General features: G+C 40.2%; 1 protein-coding gene and 1 long non-coding RNA gene across 4 annotated transcripts in view; one reads left to right on the forward strand and one right to left on the reverse strand.

Moving 5' to 3' along the window:
- Nucleotides 1-120: 120 nt before the first annotated feature.
- On the forward strand, nt 121-17694 carry LOC117084294. 2 transcript variants are annotated; one of them, XR_004437392.1, is made up of 3 exons: nt 121-2981; nt 15814-15928; nt 16025-17694. It is a non-coding gene; the product is annotated as an uncharacterized LOC117084294 (long non-coding RNA). The 2 variants fall into 2 exon arrangements; XR_004437391.1 differs by having other exon boundaries at nt 15814-17694.
- The window catches only part of OSBPL10 (oxysterol binding protein like 10), a 331754-nt gene continuing 329655 nt past the window's right edge, over nt 16144-18242 (reverse strand). For both annotated transcript variants that reach the window (XM_033212888.1, XM_033212886.1), the window contains one exon: nt 16144-17421. In XM_033212888.1, the coding sequence (XP_033068779.1) occupies nt 17377-17421 (45 nt within the window). In that variant the 3' untranslated portion in view covers nt 16144-17376. The remainder of the gene's footprint in view (nt 17422-18242) is intronic.

The following is an 18242-nucleotide window of genomic DNA, read 5'->3' on the forward strand; positions in this document are numbered from 1 at the left end:
CCTGGGTTCAAGCAAATCTCCTCCCTCAGCCTCCTGAGTAGCTGGGTATACAGGCATGTGCCATCAGCCACCGTGCTTGGCTAATTTGTATTTTTAGTAGAGAGAGGGTTTCAACATGTTGGTCAGGCTGGTCTTGAACTCCTGACGTGGTGATCCACCCGCCTCAGCCTCCCAAAGTGCTGGGATTACAGTCGTGAGCTACTGCGCCTGGCCTCTATTTCTAAATCTTAAGAATAGCCTTAGCCAGGTATGGTGGCATGTGCCTGTAATCCTAGCTACCTGGGAGACTGAGTTGGCAAGATTGCTTGAGCCCAGGACTTCAAGGTTGCAGTGAGCTATGATTATGCTACTGCACTCCAGCCTGGGTAAAACAGCCTGGGGGCACTGATTAAAATATCAAGTGTCTCCTATGAAACTGGCTTCACTGGAAAGTGGAGCTAGTAAGACAATGAAAACTAAAGCTGAAATGGCAGCAAGAGTGACAACAGTGCATTCTCATAATCTCAGCACACTTAGTTGCTGAAACAAGCTAGATAGATGATATATCATGTGTTCTTCCTTCCACAGACTAAGATTTACATGGACCAGAGCCCAGTCTGTATCCTGTGGAAGGAAATCTTTAAAAATGTTTTGATGGACTTATTAATGAAAAAACTTCACTAACAAACATTGCAGAACATGGGGACTAGTGTAGCTCTGTTACCGCCCTTTTCCCCAAGGGAATATAAGAAGTAAAATAGAGACCTGTCAGTGGGCAAAGCTAGTTCATATCTCCTTTTTATAATATCGTTAGTTATCTCACATTTAGATCTGTACTATGTTTTAATTTTTGTATTTGACTTTGAGGTTTTAACTTTAGGGTTTTTTAATTGCTGATCCAATGCCATTTGTTGAAAAGACTTGTTTTCCTCATTTAATTGGCACATTTGTAGAAATCTGTTTAAAATGTTGGTCTGTTTCTGGATTCTCTATTCGGTTCTATTGATATGTACGTGTCTTCTTACACCAATAGTGTACCATCTTGATTACTGTAAGTTTACCATAAGTCTTGGAAACTGGTAGTGCAAGTTCTGTGCCTTTGTTCAATGGCCCTTTAATCACCCTGGGACCACAGGCACGTACTAGATATCTTGGGCAAATGAGGATATATTGTCACCCAACCTGTAACTGATGAAGGACTAATATCCAGAATATATAAAGAACTCTTAGGAAAACAAAATATTTTTATTAGCCCTTGACAGAAGAAAAAATCCAAATGGCAAATAAATACACGAAAATGAACATACTACCCACCAGATTGGCTAAACTGTACAAATAAATATTGGAGAAGGTATGCAAAAACGAGCTGCCATATATTGCTGGTGAAAACCACTATGGCAAACTTCGGCATTAGTGCAACTGACAATATACATATTCCTATATCCAGTGATTCTAAATCTTAAAAATAGACAAGTTGATAGTAGTATAGTCATAAAAAGAAATACAAGGAGAAAAGTTTCCTTTATAAGGAAAAAACATTGGTAAAAACATTAACGAATCAGACAAAAGGATATGTAACATACGTTTCTGTTTATAGTTCCAAAACAGGCAAGATGATTGATTATATTTTGTGTAGGGATGTATACATAGTGTTAAAGTATAAAGCAAAGCAAAGACATGATTGCCCACAAAGTTAAAATAATGGTCAGCTTTGGGAAGGGAGGGTGAGGGATATCAGTGATTTGGTAAGCAGGGAACTTACTAAGTTTTAGAAATATTCTATTTTTTGAGTTGCATTATGATTACATGTATCTGCTTTAAAATATAACTTGCTATGCTGTACATTTTATTTTTGCACTGTGCTTGGACTATACAGCACCAAGAAGAATAGAAAATGAGAGCAAGATGGCAGATTAGGCAGCTCCAGGTCTTCATTCCCACGTGGAAACATGAACGAAACAAGTAGAGACTGACTAAAGAAAACTTTATGGGAACTCTGGAAGACAAAGATCTACAGGAACCAAGCTAATGCCCAATCAAGGAAAAGTCACATTCAAAATGGTAAGAAATTTTGTGGTAGTTTTATTCAGGCTTGCCCCACCCTCTCCACAGTGTGGTAGTGTTGGGAGGACGCAGCAGCCCAGGTATCAGTGACCTCCCTCAAATAGGAGGGAGCAGGGCAGATCTTATTTGCAGCATTTTGGGGGCTGCTGAACTAGTCTCTGTTTTGCCTAACTTGGAGCTTGGATGAGGAAAAGTGGTATACTTACAGCTCTGCCTTGGAAAAGCTATAGAAAGTGGTGGGTAACTGCTTGTGAAAACTGCAGGACTGCAGTCCTATGGACTAGAACAAGGTGCAGGAAGACTCTTTGGAAAAGTAAAAAATTTAAAAGCGTGGTATAACAATAAAAACAAATACACACAGGACCCCAGGCAAGACCCTTAACTAAGCAAAGTCCTGGAGGGTCTTTGGGGTTTCAAAGTGGGATAATTCTAAAGGTCAGAATACATCCTTTTAGTTAGTGGAGGTCCCTCCTGGCATGGAGCCAGTCTGCAAAGACTGGGAAACTTGGTTGTTTTTCAGATGTCCAATTTTCAACAAATGATCACAAGGCATACAAAGAACAGTACATGGTCTATTCATAGGCAAAAATGTGCAGAAACTGTCCCTTAAAAGCATCAGATGTACTAAAGACTTTAAAATACACTCAAAGAACTAAAGGAGAACACAGAAAAAACAAAATTGGACTATCAACTAAAAAATTATTTTAAACACCAAATTCCGACAGGCACTTCAAGACAGTTGACTAGAAGCATTTAGTAGTTGCTGCCTCCACCAAGAAGAACCAAAGTAGTGAGTAGTCAAATAGATCATCCAAGAAAGAATACTGGAATTCAACAGGAAAGGGATAGGAAATACTTAAGCAAGAAAGAAGGAAGTGGGAACACCTGCCTGTCCAGGAATGTCTAGCAGTCAAGAGACACCACAGTACAGGGAAAAGGTAAGTGACAGACCCTCAGCAGTCCACATTTCTATCATGGACTCCTGCAACCCTCCTACCATGGGACAGCCCCTTGATTGATAGTCACAGGCCCTGAAATTAAAATAGGGAGCTGCCAGGAGATTATACTATGGCACTGCTCCAGGGAGGAAGCTCATACTGGGTTTCACATACTCCTTAAGACATAAGCAGCTAAAGCAAGGCACTATCTTAGACCATGCACTGTTCTGGAGCCCAGCAATGCCAGGACTTGAGGCACAAGAGAAGTATGGCTGCTGCCTCTGGGGTTTAGCCATGAGCAACCTTGGGCAATCATACCAGGTCTGAGGCATGAGTGAGGCACAGACTACCCCAGCATACGTATTTCCCATCTGCTGGCCTAGGCTGCCCACCACTGAAGGCTGCTGCCACCTGCCACCAAAGCATTCCACAGGTGGCTGGCGAGCATACTGCTGCCTACCATGGTTGGCACCTGCACTCAGCATCAGGCAGCCTGAAGACAAGCCCACCTGGCCAGGCTTCAGCTCCCCCAACCCTGTGCCACGGTGTCACAGTACACAATCCAAGGACCAAAGGATTGCCTAGCACACTCCACCACCACTGGCACCTGAACACTCCTTCAAGGAGCCTGAGGTTGGGCCTACCCACCAGGCCACTACCAGCACAGCTGGCAGCCACCTCCATATGTGGGCCTGGAGACTGGCCCTCTCAGCCCATTAGAGATGCCACCAGCACCGATGCACACATGGGCCCAGATTGTTGTCCTACCACTATTCCTGTCATTGCCTATGCCATGCCAGCTGCCCAGGGGACCAAGAACCGGCCTGACTCATTGCTGCCACTATTGGTACTTGAGTGAGCCACCTGGAGGCCCAAGAATTAGCCTGCATGGACCCACTAACACCAGTGCCAGCTTCCCTTGCCCTGAGCCAAGTGCAGACACAGCCCATTGTTGTCAGTAATGGAGCCCAAAGACTAACCAACATGGCATACCAGGCCCCAGCAAAACATCACCAAAGCCTCCGCTAATAACTTCACCCTAAGCCACCAAGGAAATCACAGATACCATTGACTCCATTTACTACTGAAGAAATGACACAGTATGCTACTGTGCACACCCAGAATCAAAGAGAAAGTGTCCTACCCAACCAACATCATAGACACACCTTAAGGAAAAAGTCCTCCTCTACAAAAGCAAAGTCAAAAATTTGGAAGAAGCAGCTGTTATACCAGATGTATAGATATCAACCTAAGGACAAAGAAAACATGAAAAACCAAGGAAATGTGACAGCTCTAAAGGAACACTAACTCTGCAATAACAGATCCCAATCAAAAATTCATAAAATCTAGGGGGAAAACTTGATTCTAAAGCAGCTCAGTGAGATACACAAAAACTCTTTAAAAAAAAAAAACCAAAAATGTAAAGATACATATGAGAAATTTACCACACAGACTGATTATATCATAAAAAAGAACAAAGCCAATTCTGGAACAGAAGAATTCATTGGATGAAATACAAAATACATCCAAAATCTTCAACATCCGATTAGGTCAAGCAGAAGAAATAATCTCAACTTGAAGACAAGTCTTTTGAAATAACTCGGGCAAAAATGGAGAATAAAAAGTAGTGAGTAAAAACTTCATGACATAAGGGACACCACAAAGCAATGAAATACTTGAATTATCAGGGTTCCAGAAGGCAAAAAGAGGAAAACTTTTCTAGTCTAGCAAGAGATTTAGACATCCAGATACAGAAGATTCAGAGATCCCTAAAGAGATAACAGTGCAAAAAGGTCTTCTCCATAGCACATTATAGTCAAACTCAGAAGTCAAAGACAAGGAGACAATTCTGAAAACAAGAGAAAAGTATCTAGTACCTATAAAGGAACTCCTATCAGAATAACAGCAGACTTCTCAGCAGAAATGTTATATGCCAAGAGAGAATAGGATGATATATTCAAAATGCTGACTGAAAAAAAAAAAAAAAAAAAAAAAAAAAAAGCCCTGACAGCCAAAGATTATCCAGAAAACTTATCCTTGCTAAATAAAGGAACAAAAAAATCTTTCCTAGACAAGTAAAAGCTGAGAGAATCACCACTACACCAGCCTTATAGAAAGGCTCAAGAGAATCTTAAACCTGGAAGGGAACAGATGCCATTTACCATCATGAAAACAGAAAAGTAAAAAACTCACTGGAAAAGCAAATGCACAAGTGAAAAGAACAAACTCACATGGTACCACTACACAACAATTACAATAAGAGAAAAAGAAAGAATATACAAAACAACCTAAAAACAACAGTATGACAGAAACAAAACATGACATACTAATAGTAACTGTAAATGTAAATCAGTTAAATTCTGCATTTAAAAGATGTAAACTGCCTGATGGGTAAAAAAATAGAACCCAACCATATGCTAACTACAAGAAATGCACTTTACCTATAGACCTATAGAATTACAACAAAGAGAAGGGAAAACAATTCTGTGCAAAGAGATAGACTCCAATACAATAATAGTGGGGTGCTTCAACACCCTACTCTAAGCATTAGATCATCTAGACAAAAAAAATCAGCCAACAAAGAAACACTTGATTTAAATTCACCTTTGGATCAAATGGGCCTAACAGTAACACAGAACATTTTATCAAACAATTGCAGAATACACATTCTTCTCATTAGTACACAGAACATTCTCCAGGATACACCACATTTTAGGCCAAAAAAAAGAAGCCTCAACAAATTTAAAATAAGTGTCTTCAGGCCGGGCGCGGTGGCTCAAGCCTGTAATCCCAGCACTTTGGGAGGCCGAGGCGGGTGGATCACGAGGTCAGGAGATCGAGACCCTCCTGGCTAACACAGTGAAACCCCGTCTCTACTAAAAATACAAAAAACTAGCCGAGCGCGGTGGCGGGTGCCTGTAGTCCCAGCTACTCGGAGGCTGAGGCGGGAGAATGGCGGAACCCGGGAGCCAGAGCTTGCAGTGAGCCGAGATCGCGCCACTGCACTCCAGCCTGGGCAACACAGCGAGACTCCGCTCTCAAAAAAAAAAAAAAAAAAAATAAGTGTCTTCTCAGGCCACAATGGGACAATACTAGAACATAATGCTAAGAAGAATTTTGAAAACTACACACACATATAGAAATTAACTAACATGATCCTGAACAACCTAATTAGGTCAATGAAGAAGAAAAAAAACATTTATTGAAACAAATGGAAGTGGAAATACAACATCTTCAAACCTGTGGGATACAGGAAAAGCAGTACTAAAAGGGAAATGTATAGCAATAAGTGCCTGCTGCAAAAAAGATTTCAATTAAAAAATTTAATGATGCACTTCAAGGAACTAGAAAAACAAGAACAAGCCTAATTGAAAATTAGCAGAAATTGGCCAGGCACAATGGCTCAAGCCTGTAATCCCAGCACTTTGGGAGGCCAAGGCGGGGGGATCACAAGGTCAGGAGTTTGAGACCAGCCTGGCCAAGATGGTGAAACCCCATCTCTGCTAAAAATACAAAAAATTAGCCAGGTATGGTGGCAGGTGCCTGTAATCACAGCTACTCAGGAGGGTGAGGCAGGAGAATTGTTTGAACCTGGGAGGCAGAGGTTGCAGTGAGCTGAGATTGCGCCACTGCACTCCAGCCTGGGTGACAGAGCAAGCATTGGTGTCAGGAAAAAAAAAAAATTACCAGAAATAAAAATCAGAGCAGAACTAAATGAAATAGAAAGTTAAAAAAATACAAAGAATCAATGAAATGAAGTTGGTTCTTCAAAAAAAAAAAAAAAAACTGATAAACTTAGCTAGACTAAGAAGACCAAAATAAAATTAGAAATGACAAAAGAGATATTAACAACTAATACAGAAAGACAGAAGCTTCCCAGAGACTTATATGAAAAACCTGCTAACTAACTGGAAAAACCTAGAGGAAATGGATAAATTCCTGGATGTGTACAACCTAACAAGATTGAAACAGGAAGAAATCAAAAACTGGAACAGACCAATAACAGGTAATGAGATCTAAGCAGTAATACAAAGTCTTCTGACAAAGCCCAGCACTGGATGGATTCATTGCCAAATTCTACAAAACATAAAAAAGAACTAATACCATAGCTGCATGTGCTGGCATCCTTGTAATCACAGCTACTCTGGAGGCAATCCTAACTACTCAGGAGATTGAGGTAGGAGGACTATTTGAGCTCATGAGTTTGAGACTAGCGTGTGCAACATAGTGAAACCTCATCTCAGAAAACAAACACAAAAGTAATACCAGTCCTTTTCGAACTATTCCAAAAGATTACCTAACTCATTCTATAAGGCCAGCATTACCCTGATTTCAAAAAGAGATAAGGACACAACAGCAACAGCAACAACAAAAACTGACAGGCCAGTGTTCCTGATGACTATAGATGCAAAACTCAACAAAATACTAGTAAAGTGAATTCAAGAACACATCAAAAAGATAACACGCCATAATTAAGTGGGATTTATCTCAGGGATGCAAGGATGGTTCAACATACTCAAATCAATAAATGTGATGCATCACATCAACAGAATGAAGAACCAAAAGCATAGGATCGTCTCGATAGACACAGAAAAAGCATGTGATAAATTTCAAGATCCCTTCATGATTAAAGACTCAACAAACTAGGTATAGAAGGAACACATTAAAGTAATAAAGGCCATATATGACAAACCCATAGCTAACATCATACTGAATGGAAAAGTGTTAAAGGCCTTTCCTCTAAGAACTGGAACAAGACAAAGATATCCATTGTCACTACTCCTATTCAACATAGTACTGGATGTCTTAGCCACAGCAATCAGGTAAGAGGAGAGAATAAAAGACGTCCAAATTGGAAAAGAGGAAGCCAAATTGTCCTACTTTGCATATGACACAGTCTTATATTTAGAAAATGAAAAGAATCAGAAAACTATTACAGCTGATAAGTAAATTCAGTAAAGGTGCAGGATAAAAAAAAGCAACATACAAAAGTCATTTATATTTGCCTACACTAATAATGACATAGCCAAAAGGGAAATCAAAAAAGCAATCCCATTTATAATAGCTACAAAAATAATAAAATACATAGGAATACATTTAACAAAGGATGTGAAAAGTATCTACAAAACACTGATGAACGAAGCTGAGGAGGACAAAATGGAAAGACATTTCATGCTCATGAATCAGAAGAATGTTCTTAAAGTGACCATACTTCCCAAAGCAATATACAGATTGAATGCAATCCCTATCAAAAATACCAATGTCATTTTTTTACAGAAATAGAAAATCCTAAAATTCATACAGAACCAATGAAGAGCTAGAATAGCCAAAGCAATCCTGAGCAAAAAGAACAAAGGTGGAGACATCACACTACCTAACTTCAAATTATATTACAAGGGTATAGTATACAAAATATCATGGTACTGGCATGAAAATAGACACATAAACCAATGGAATAGAATAGAAAACACAGAATAAATACATGTATTTACAACCAGCTGAAATCCTAGCACTTTAGGAGGCCAAGGCGGGCTGACTGCTTGAGTCCAGGAGTTTGAGACCAGCCCGAGAAACATGGCGAAACCATGTCTTTACAAAAAATAAAAATAAAAATCAGCTGAGCATGGTCGTGCATGCCTGTGGCCCCAGCTACTGAGGAGACTGAGGTAGGAGGAGCACTTCAGGCTAGGAGGTCAAAGCTGCAGTGAGCTGTCATCACACCACTGCACTCCAGCCTGGGTGAAAGACCCTTTTTTTGCCTTAGTCTAGGAAAGACTTTATGTCTAAAACCTCCAGTGCACAGACAACAAAAACAAAAATGGACATACGTGGTTATTCCTGCCAGTAACATAAAAAAAATAGACAAATGGGACTCTATTAAACTGAAATCTGCACAGTAAAAGAAACAGAGTGAAGACACAAACCTGTTGAAGGGGAGAATATATTTGCAAATGTCCTCTGACAAAGGAATAATAGGCTACATAAGGAATACAGCAATTTTTGAAAATACCATTAAAAACTGGGCAAAGAACATGAATAGATAGTTCTCAAAAGAGGACATACAAATGGCCAGTAAGTACATTAAAAAGGCTCAACATCATCAGTCATCTGGGAAATGCAAACCAAAATCACAGTGAGATATATTATCTCAGAATGGCTGTTCGTTAAAAGACATGCTGGCAAGAAGGCAAAGAGGCAACTCTCACCCACTCTTGGTGGGAATGTAAATTAGTACAGCCACTATGGAAAACAGTATGGAGATCTCTCAAAAAACTAAAATTAGAACTACCACACTATCCAGCAAACCCATTACTAGGTATCTATCCAAAGGGAAGGAAATCAGTCTCCCAAAAGGATACACTCACTTTACATGTATATGGCAGCACTAGTCATGATAGCAAAGATATGGAATCAACCCAAGTGTCCATCGATACATGAATGAAGGAAATGTGGTTTATATACACAATGGAATACTATTTGGCCATTAATAATGAAATCATGTCATTTGCAACAACATGGATGGAAACGAGGTCATTATGTTAAGTGAAATAACACAGGCACAAAAAGACAAATACAGCATGTTCTCAGTTGTGTAGGACCTAAAAACTTGGTATCATGGAGATAAAGAACAGAATACCAGATGTGGGGAGTGTCTGAGTGGGAAATGAAGAAAGGTTGGTGAATGGGTACAGACTTAAATAGAATACATCCTAATGTTCACTATTAGAAGTAGAATGATTATAGTTAGCAACAATATTTTGTATATTTAAAAATAACTAGAAGCGAGGATTTGAAATATTCCCAACATATAGAAATGAAAAATACTCAACCTGACAGATACCGCAGATACTCATATTACACATTCTATGTATGTGCTCCATAAATATATAAAACATTATGTATCAGTAAAAAAAAAAAAAAAAAAAAAAATTTCATTGCTGAAAAAAATCACAATTGAAAAATTGACTAGAGATGTTTAGCAGACTCAGAAAGAATCATAACCTAGGTCACTGGAAATTGATTCTGATAAGCAAAAAAGAGAAAAGGATAAAGAAATGTGAATAGAACCTAAGGGACACCATCAAGCAAACCAACATATGCATTAAGGGAGCTCCAGAATGAACAAAGACAGGCAGCAAGATGGAGAAGACAAGGGTAGAAAACATCAAATTTGAGGAAAGACATGAATCTACAAATCCAAGAATTTCATTAAATTCCAAGTAGGATAAAGTGAAAGGGACCTGCACTAGACACATTATAATCAAACTGTTAAAAGACAAAGAAGCCAGGCGCAGTGGCTCACGCCTGTAATCCCAGCACTTTGGGAGGCGGAGGCGGGCAGATCATGAGGTCAGGAGATCGAGACCACAGTGAAACTCCGTCTCTACTAAAAATACAAAAAAATTAGCCGGGCGCGGTGGCGGGTGCCTGTAGTCCCAGCTACTCCGCAGGCTGAGACAGGAGAATGGCGTAAACCCGGGAGGCGGAGCTTGCAGTGAACCGGGATGGCGCCACTGCATTCCAGCCTGGGGGATAGAGTGAGACTCCGTCTCAAAAAAAAAAAAAAAAAAAAGAGCCAAAGAGAAAATCTTGAAAGCAGCAAGAGATATGACTTGTCACATACAAGCAATCCTTAATAAACTTATCATCAGATTTCTCAGCAGAGACCTTGGTAGCCAGGAGGCTGTGCCATGATATATTTAAAGTTGAAGCAAAGTCTCAACAAAGAATTCTATATCTGACAAAACTGTCCTTCAAAAATGAGGGAGAAATTAAGACATTCTCAGAGAAAGCAGCAGCTGGGGTCAGGTTCATTACTACTAGAGCTTCCCTTCAAGAAATTCTGAAGGGAATCCTAAAATTTAAAATGACATGCTTCAGATAGTAACTGTAAGCCATACAAAAATATGGAGATCTATAGTAAAAGTAAATACATGGACAAATTGGTTGGTATCAATCTAACAGACTATTACAACTTTAGGCTGCTGATATAATCTCTGTGTTAACCACAGAGAAAATAGTCCTAGAATACAGATAAAGGAAACGAGAATTAAATCTGTTGTTGTAAGAAAAAAAAAAAAAAGGCTCAACACAAAGGGAGGCAGTAATGGAGGAAATGAGGGACATGAGACATACAGAAGACAACGAAATTACAAAGTCAGTCCTTCCCTACCAGTAATTTCTTATTTTTTAAAATTTTTATTTATTTTTTTGAGATAGAGTCTTGCTCTGTCACCCAGGCTGGAGTGCAGTGGTGCAATCTCGGCTCACTATACCCTTCGCCTCCTGGGTTCAGGCAATTCTCCACCTCAGCCTCCCAAGTAGCTAGAATTACAGGCATGTGCCACCACACCCAGCTAATTTATGTATTTTAGTAGAGATGATGTTTCGCCATGTTGCCCAGGCTGGTCTTGAACTCCTGGCCTCAAGTGATTCACCTGCCTCGGCTCCCCAAAGTGCTGGGATTACAGGCATGAGCCACCACACCCCACCCAGTAATTTCTTGAAATGTAGATGAACGGAACTCCAATCGATAGACATATTGACAGAATAGATTTTTTTAAAAAGATTACAACCATGTGCTGTCTACAAGAGACTCATTTAGATGGAAGGAGATGCATACATTCAATGTTAAAGGATGGAAAAAATGTTAATCACAGAGAAATGGCTACACTAGTATTAGACAGAATAAACTAAGTCAAGCACAGTTTCAAGAGAAAAGGGCATTATATATTGATAAAAGGATTAACAGTGCAATGCACCACACATTAACAGAATAGAGGGGGGGAAACAACATGATCTACTCATAAAGAAAAAGAATTTTGACAAGATGCAACAACATCCTTTTATAACAAAAACATTCAGCAAAGTAGAAATAGAAGGAAAGTACCTCAACATAAGGGGAAGTCCATATATGAAAAATCCACAGCCAATCTCATAATGCTGAATGGCTGAAACCTTTTGCACTAAGATCAAGAACAAACAAGGATTTCTTTTTTCTTTTTTTTTTTTTTTTTTGGCCTCCTTCATTCAACACAGTATTGGAAGTTCTAGGTACAGCAATTAGGCAACAAGAAATGAAAGACATCTAAATTTGGAAGAAGTAAAATCTGTTAGCAAATGACATGATTGTATCTAGAAAATCCTAGATCCCACACACACCCCAAAAAACTGTCAGAATAAACAAATTCAGCAAAGGATACAAAACCAATGCACAAAAATCAGTTGTATGTGTTTTTTAAGAAATGAGGTCTTGTTATGTTGCCCAGGCTAGAGTACAGTGGCTATTCCCAGGAACAATCATAGCATGCTGAAATCTCAAACTCCTGGGCCCAAGCAATCCTCCTGTCTCAGCCTCCTGAGTAGCTGGAACTATAGGCATGTGACACTGTGCCTGGCACTTACGCTTTTATATGCCAACATTGAACAATCAAAAAAGGAAACTGAGAAAGATCTACTTACAGAAGTACCAAAAAGAGTAAAGTACTTAAGAATTAAACTTAACCAAGGAAGTGAAAGACTTGCACAGTGAAAATTACAAAACATGCTGAAAGAAATTAAGACAGATAAATAAAAGGAAAGATATTCTGGTTAATAGATTGGAAGACTTACTGTTAAGACAATAGTATTCAAAGGGATCTACAGATTCAATGAAATCCCTATCAAAATCCCAGAGTTTTTTGCAAAAATAGAAAATTTCATCCTAAAATTCACATGGAATCTTAAATGACCCTGTATAGACAAAACAATATTGAAAAAGAAGAAAAAGGTTGGAGGTCTCATACTTCCTAATGTTGTAACTTGCTACAAAGCTACAGTAACTAAAAGAGTGTGGTACCGGCATAAAGACTGACATCGACCATTGAAAAACAATAGAGAAGCCATAAATAAACATTTGTGTATATAGCCAATGATTTTCAACAAGGTACCAAGATCACTCAGTGGGCAATGCAGAGTCTTTTCAACAAATGGTGTTGGGGAAACTGGATATCCACATGCAAAAGAATGAAGTTGGACCCTTATCTAACACCATATGTAAAAACCAACTCAAAATGGATCCAAGTACTCCCACTCCCCCAGTAAGACCTAAAACTATAAAACTCTTAGAAGAAATCATAGGACAAAAACATCACAGCATTGGATTTGTCAATGATTTCTTGGATATGACATCAAAAGCACAGGTACAAAAGAAAAATAAATTAGACATTATCAAAATTACTTTTGTACATCAAAGGATACCATTAACAATGAAAAGGCAACCAAAGGATCCGAAGAAAATATTTGCACATAATATCTGATAAAGGATTAATATCCAGAAAGGATTAATATCCATAAAGGACTCCTAAAACTCAACAAAAAGAACCTAATTTTAAAATGGGCAAAAGGATTTGAATAAACATTTCTCCAAAGATTTACAAATGGCCAAAACCACAAAAACACATGCCCAACATCACTAGGGAAATATAAATCAAAACCACATCAAGATGGTACTTCACAGCCATTAGGATGGTGGTTAAAAAAACAACAAAAGTAAAAACAAAATAACAAGTATTAGTGAGGATGTGGAGAAACTGGATCCCTTGTGCATTGCTAGTGGGATTGCAAAATGTGGCAGCCAGCTACTGTGAGAAACTGCGTGGCAATTCCTTAAAACTTAAACCAGAATTTTCATATGATATAGCAATTCCACTTCTGGGTATATTTTTAAAAAGTAGGGGCTGGGTGTGGTGGCTCACGCCTGTAATGCTAGCACTTTGGGAGGCTGAGGTCAGGTGGATCACCTGAGGTCAGGAGTTTGAGACCAGCCTGGCCAACATGGTGAAACCCCGTCTCTACTAAAAATACAAAAATTAGCTGGGCGTGGTGTCATGCACTTGTAGTCCCAGCTACTCAAGCTGAGGCAGGGGAATCACTGGAACCCGGGAGGCGGAAGTTGCGACAAGCCAAGATCGTGCCACTGCACTCTAGCCTGGGCAGCAAGAGTGAAACTCTGTCTCAAAAAAGAAAAAGACAAAAAAGGCAGGGACTTGAAAAGATATTTGTACACCCCAGTGGGTGAATGGATACACAAAATAGGAATACATATATTGGGGCAAGGTAGAGGGTATTTATCCAGCCTTAATAAGAAACTTTTTTTTTTTTTGAGATGGAGTCTCGCTCTGTCACCCAGGCTGGAGTGCAGTGGCCGGATCTCAGCTCACTGCAAGCTCCGCCTCCCAGGTTCACGCCATTCTCCTGCCTCAGCCTCCCGAGTAGCTGGGACTACAGGCGCCAACCACATCACCCGGCTAGTTTTTTGTATTTTTTTAGTAGAGACGGGGTTTCACAGTGTTAGCCAGGATGCTCTCGATCTCCTGACCTCGTGATCCACCCGTCTCGGCCTCCCAAAGTGCTGGGATTACAAGCTTGAGCCACCGCGCCCGGCCGTTTTTTTTTTGTTGTTGTTTTTGGTTTTTTTTTTTTTTTGAGTCTGAGTCTTTCTCTGTCGCCCAGACTGGAGTGCAGTGGGCACGATCTCGGCTCATTGCAGCTATTCTCCTGCTCAGCCTCCCAGGTAGCTGGGATTACAGGCACACGCTACCACACCCAGCTAATTTTTGTATTTTTAGTAGAGACTGGGTTTCACCATGTTGGCCAGGCTGGTCTCGGAACTCCTGACCTCAGGAGATCCACCTGTCTCGGCCTCCCAAAGTGCTAGGATTACAGGTGTGAGCCACCACACCCGGCCCTTAATAAGAAACTGATACAATGCCACAGCATGACAGAAAGTAGAATGGTGACTGCCAGGGACTCGGGGGAGAGGGAGAATGGAGAGTTACTGTTTAATAAGTACAGAGTTTCAGTTTGGGCATACAAAAAAGTTCTGGAGGTAGGTGATGATGATGATTGTATGAGATCAGTGTATTTTAATGCCACTGAACTATACACTTAAAAATAGTTAAAACGGGGCTGGGCGCAGTGGCTCAGACCTGTAATCCCAGCACTTTGGGAGGCCGAGACGGGCAGGTCACCTGAGGTCAGGAGTTTGAGACCAGACTGGCCAACATGGTGAAACCCAATCTCTACTAAAACTACAAAAATTAGGCGTGGCAGTGGGCACCTGTAATCCCAGCTACTCGGGAGGCTGAGGCAAGAGAATCACTTGAACCCGGAAGGCAGAGGTTGCAACGAGCTGAGATTGTGCCATTGTACTTCAGCCTGGGTGACAGAGTGAGACTCCATCTGGGGGGGGGGGGGGGGGGGGGGGGGGGGGAGTTAAAATGGTAAATTTTGTTACATATATTTTACCACAATAAAACATAATATGAACTCAGCAAGAAAATGAACAAATACAGCAACATGGATTGAACTAGAAAGAAAATATTGGCTCAGATAAGCAAACTATTGTATGATTCAATTTTTACAAAAATTGGGTAAAACCAATCACACTGTTTAGAAATACACACATAGTGTGTATAAACAAAAAAAAACCCATAAGGGGATGGTAACTCCAGGAAGGCATGGAGAGGGATAAAGTTGTATAGGTGCACAATAGTGGCTTTTAAGGTACTGGTAAACAGGTTTCTTTGCTTAAGCAGTGGCTACAAGGGTATTCATAATTATTCCTGGAGTTGTACATGTTTTATGTAAATCTCCTGACACGTAACATTTCACAATTTTAAATGTACCCCCAACCCCGAAAGAAAAGTGAGTCCTCTCCATATTTAAACTTTCCAAATGGTTTATGCTTTGTAGTCAGATTGGAAAATCCAACAACATAGTGGTTACTTTTCAGTCTCATTGAGTTTTCTTCTTTTTCTCAAAATAGCATTTGTTCCACTTTCTCTGTCAGAAATAAGATGGTTCCAGATACTTGATTCACCCAGATGCTTTAAAGACTGTGGACCTATGTAGGCTTCTATTGTGACTTCTGGCAGTGACTGTTTTCGTGAAACAACACTCACCAGGTAGGAGTTAAATGTTCTTCTAGGACTTACCAGAAAATATTCATAAATGTTTATCTGGTAGATTTTTTAATGTGTTAAATACTTTTTTCAATATAGATATGATTGCTCTTCATATCAATAATTAGAAATCTCTAACCAGGAAAATTTGAGCTCACTTAGAACCACCAATCTAATGGAACTGTTGACTCCCTGAAAACAAAACACAGACACAGATATGTATTCAATCGAAATATATTTGTCTAATATCTACAAAGTGTGAACAACTGGTCTTAAGAAAGCAGACAAAAGGCACAAAATTAGTATTACTACAGAGAAGCATTCATGCTATCTGGATTTTATAAATATTGAAGTGGCACGGTAAAAAATAAATTAAGCATTCAGCAAAAACCGGGTATTTCATTTTTTCCTTGCTTTGTATTTTGGTCACTCCTTTGACCTCATGTGTAAAGACTGAAATTTAACTGAAACCATGGAATATTTATGCAGGCGTTATGTATGTTTTAATCACAGTGCTTTCTTGCAGAGTTTGGGTTAACCAGAGAGGTACACTTGAGGAAAAAATAATCCACAGGAAATTCTCTTCTCTTTCCCCAAACTAAATACAAGATTGAGGCTGTGGTTGTGCATGTTTTCATGTGTGTATTTAACTTCTAAAGCCCTTTTTCATCACAAAAGAAGTCTCCATATGATCGACTGGTTTTCTGATGTAAAAGAAGCAACTTCTCAAAAATGTATGACTAGCGCTGTGACCATGAGAGATGGGTGGAAAACTCCTTGGTGGGCCTTCGCTCTCAGTTGTCCCAGTCGTGCTCCATCCTGCAAGGCTCTGGCATAAATCTTGAACAGCTTCCTGCCAACCCCCATCCAACAGGAAATAGTTGCTTATCTTTCTTGGGCGCGGACAGACAAAACACTGAGGTGGAGAGGGAGGTGAGAATCACAATAATTTTGAAATGATAGCCACCCATACTTCTACCAGGAATGAGCCACTTTCTCCTATATGGACAGTGATTAGGCCATGCCAGTTCACCTTCATTTTGATAGGAGTTGACTAAGTGAGAATATCTTTGTGAGTGTAAAACATTTTTGGCAAAGTGAAAAATAGAAAACTTCAAACTTCATTGATAAAAAGGAGCTTTATGTTTATGCACTTTAACCTTGGTGAGTGCAGTATTTACATGTGTAATCATAGTCAGCAGATGTGTACATAGTGCATGTGTGTGAACATATACAGTATGTACATACACATGCCCCAAATGGCTCTTGAATAAATTCATTCCTCTAGCAGAGTGTGGGGGTATACTTTTCATAGTAAATAATTTCTCTGTTATCATTTCTTGGATTCTAATACAAGGTCTCAGTGAATGCCAACAAAACCCTGATACTCTACTACCTTAATATTCCTACAAAAACAGGGCTATACTGGAAAGCTCTGCACCTCCACCCCATCAGTGTGCCTTCCAGAGGGGATTGAAGTATACCCAGCCATCACCCTGCAAGAGAAGAAAGGAGGCATTATTACATGGAGACCTCTCAACAGGGAAAGGGGGAAGCAAGGATAACTGCAGCCAGTCTGTATCTGCCCTGTCTTAATACCTCACACACAGGCCAGGCTGCTGGCCTCAGTACCCCTCCTCAGCCCACCTGCTCTTCAGAGACCTAGATGACCTTGACCTTCCCACCCTGGCATGGCAGGAGGAAACCCCATGAAATGAGCAAAATAAAGGGGGAGCTTGGTTGGCTTCCATCAAGGCTGATTACTTGACAAAAAAAAAAAAGCACTTTGACAGTGGGACAAGAGAAAACAGAGTAGCTAGATGAATGGCCAGGGGAAAGAAAAGGCAAGGGAAGTGACTTCCAGCCCACAGGGGACCCAACAAAGGCTTTCTCTAGCAGGCAGTAGTCACAAACAAATCAGCACAGGCCAATCAAATATCAAGTGGGAAAAAGGCAAGAATTAAAATGGTATTAATACATACCATCTAGTTATGACTAGAAGGCGCTATACTGAATAACTGTGCTGCTGTTCAGATGACTCATTCCTTACATGTCCCCAGCCCTTCTGTTATGGACATACTGGCTTTTCTTTTTTTTTTTTTGAGACGGAGTCTCGCTCTGTCGCCCAGGCTGGAGTGCAGTGGCCGGATCTCAGCCACTGCAAGCTCCGCCTCCCGGGTTTACGCCATTCTCTCGCCTCAGCCTCCCGAGTAGCTGGGACTACAGGCGCCCGCCACCTCGCCCGGCTAGTTTTTTGTATTTTTTAGTAGAGACGGGGTTTCACTGTGTTAGCCAGGATGGTCTCGATCTCCTGACC

Source organism: Trachypithecus francoisi, unplaced genomic scaffold, assembly GCF_009764315.1.
Source record: "Trachypithecus francoisi isolate TF-2019V2 unplaced genomic scaffold, Tfra_2.0 Lachesis_group0, whole genome shotgun sequence".
Taxonomy (NCBI): domain Eukaryota; kingdom Metazoa; phylum Chordata; class Mammalia; order Primates; family Cercopithecidae; genus Trachypithecus; species Trachypithecus francoisi.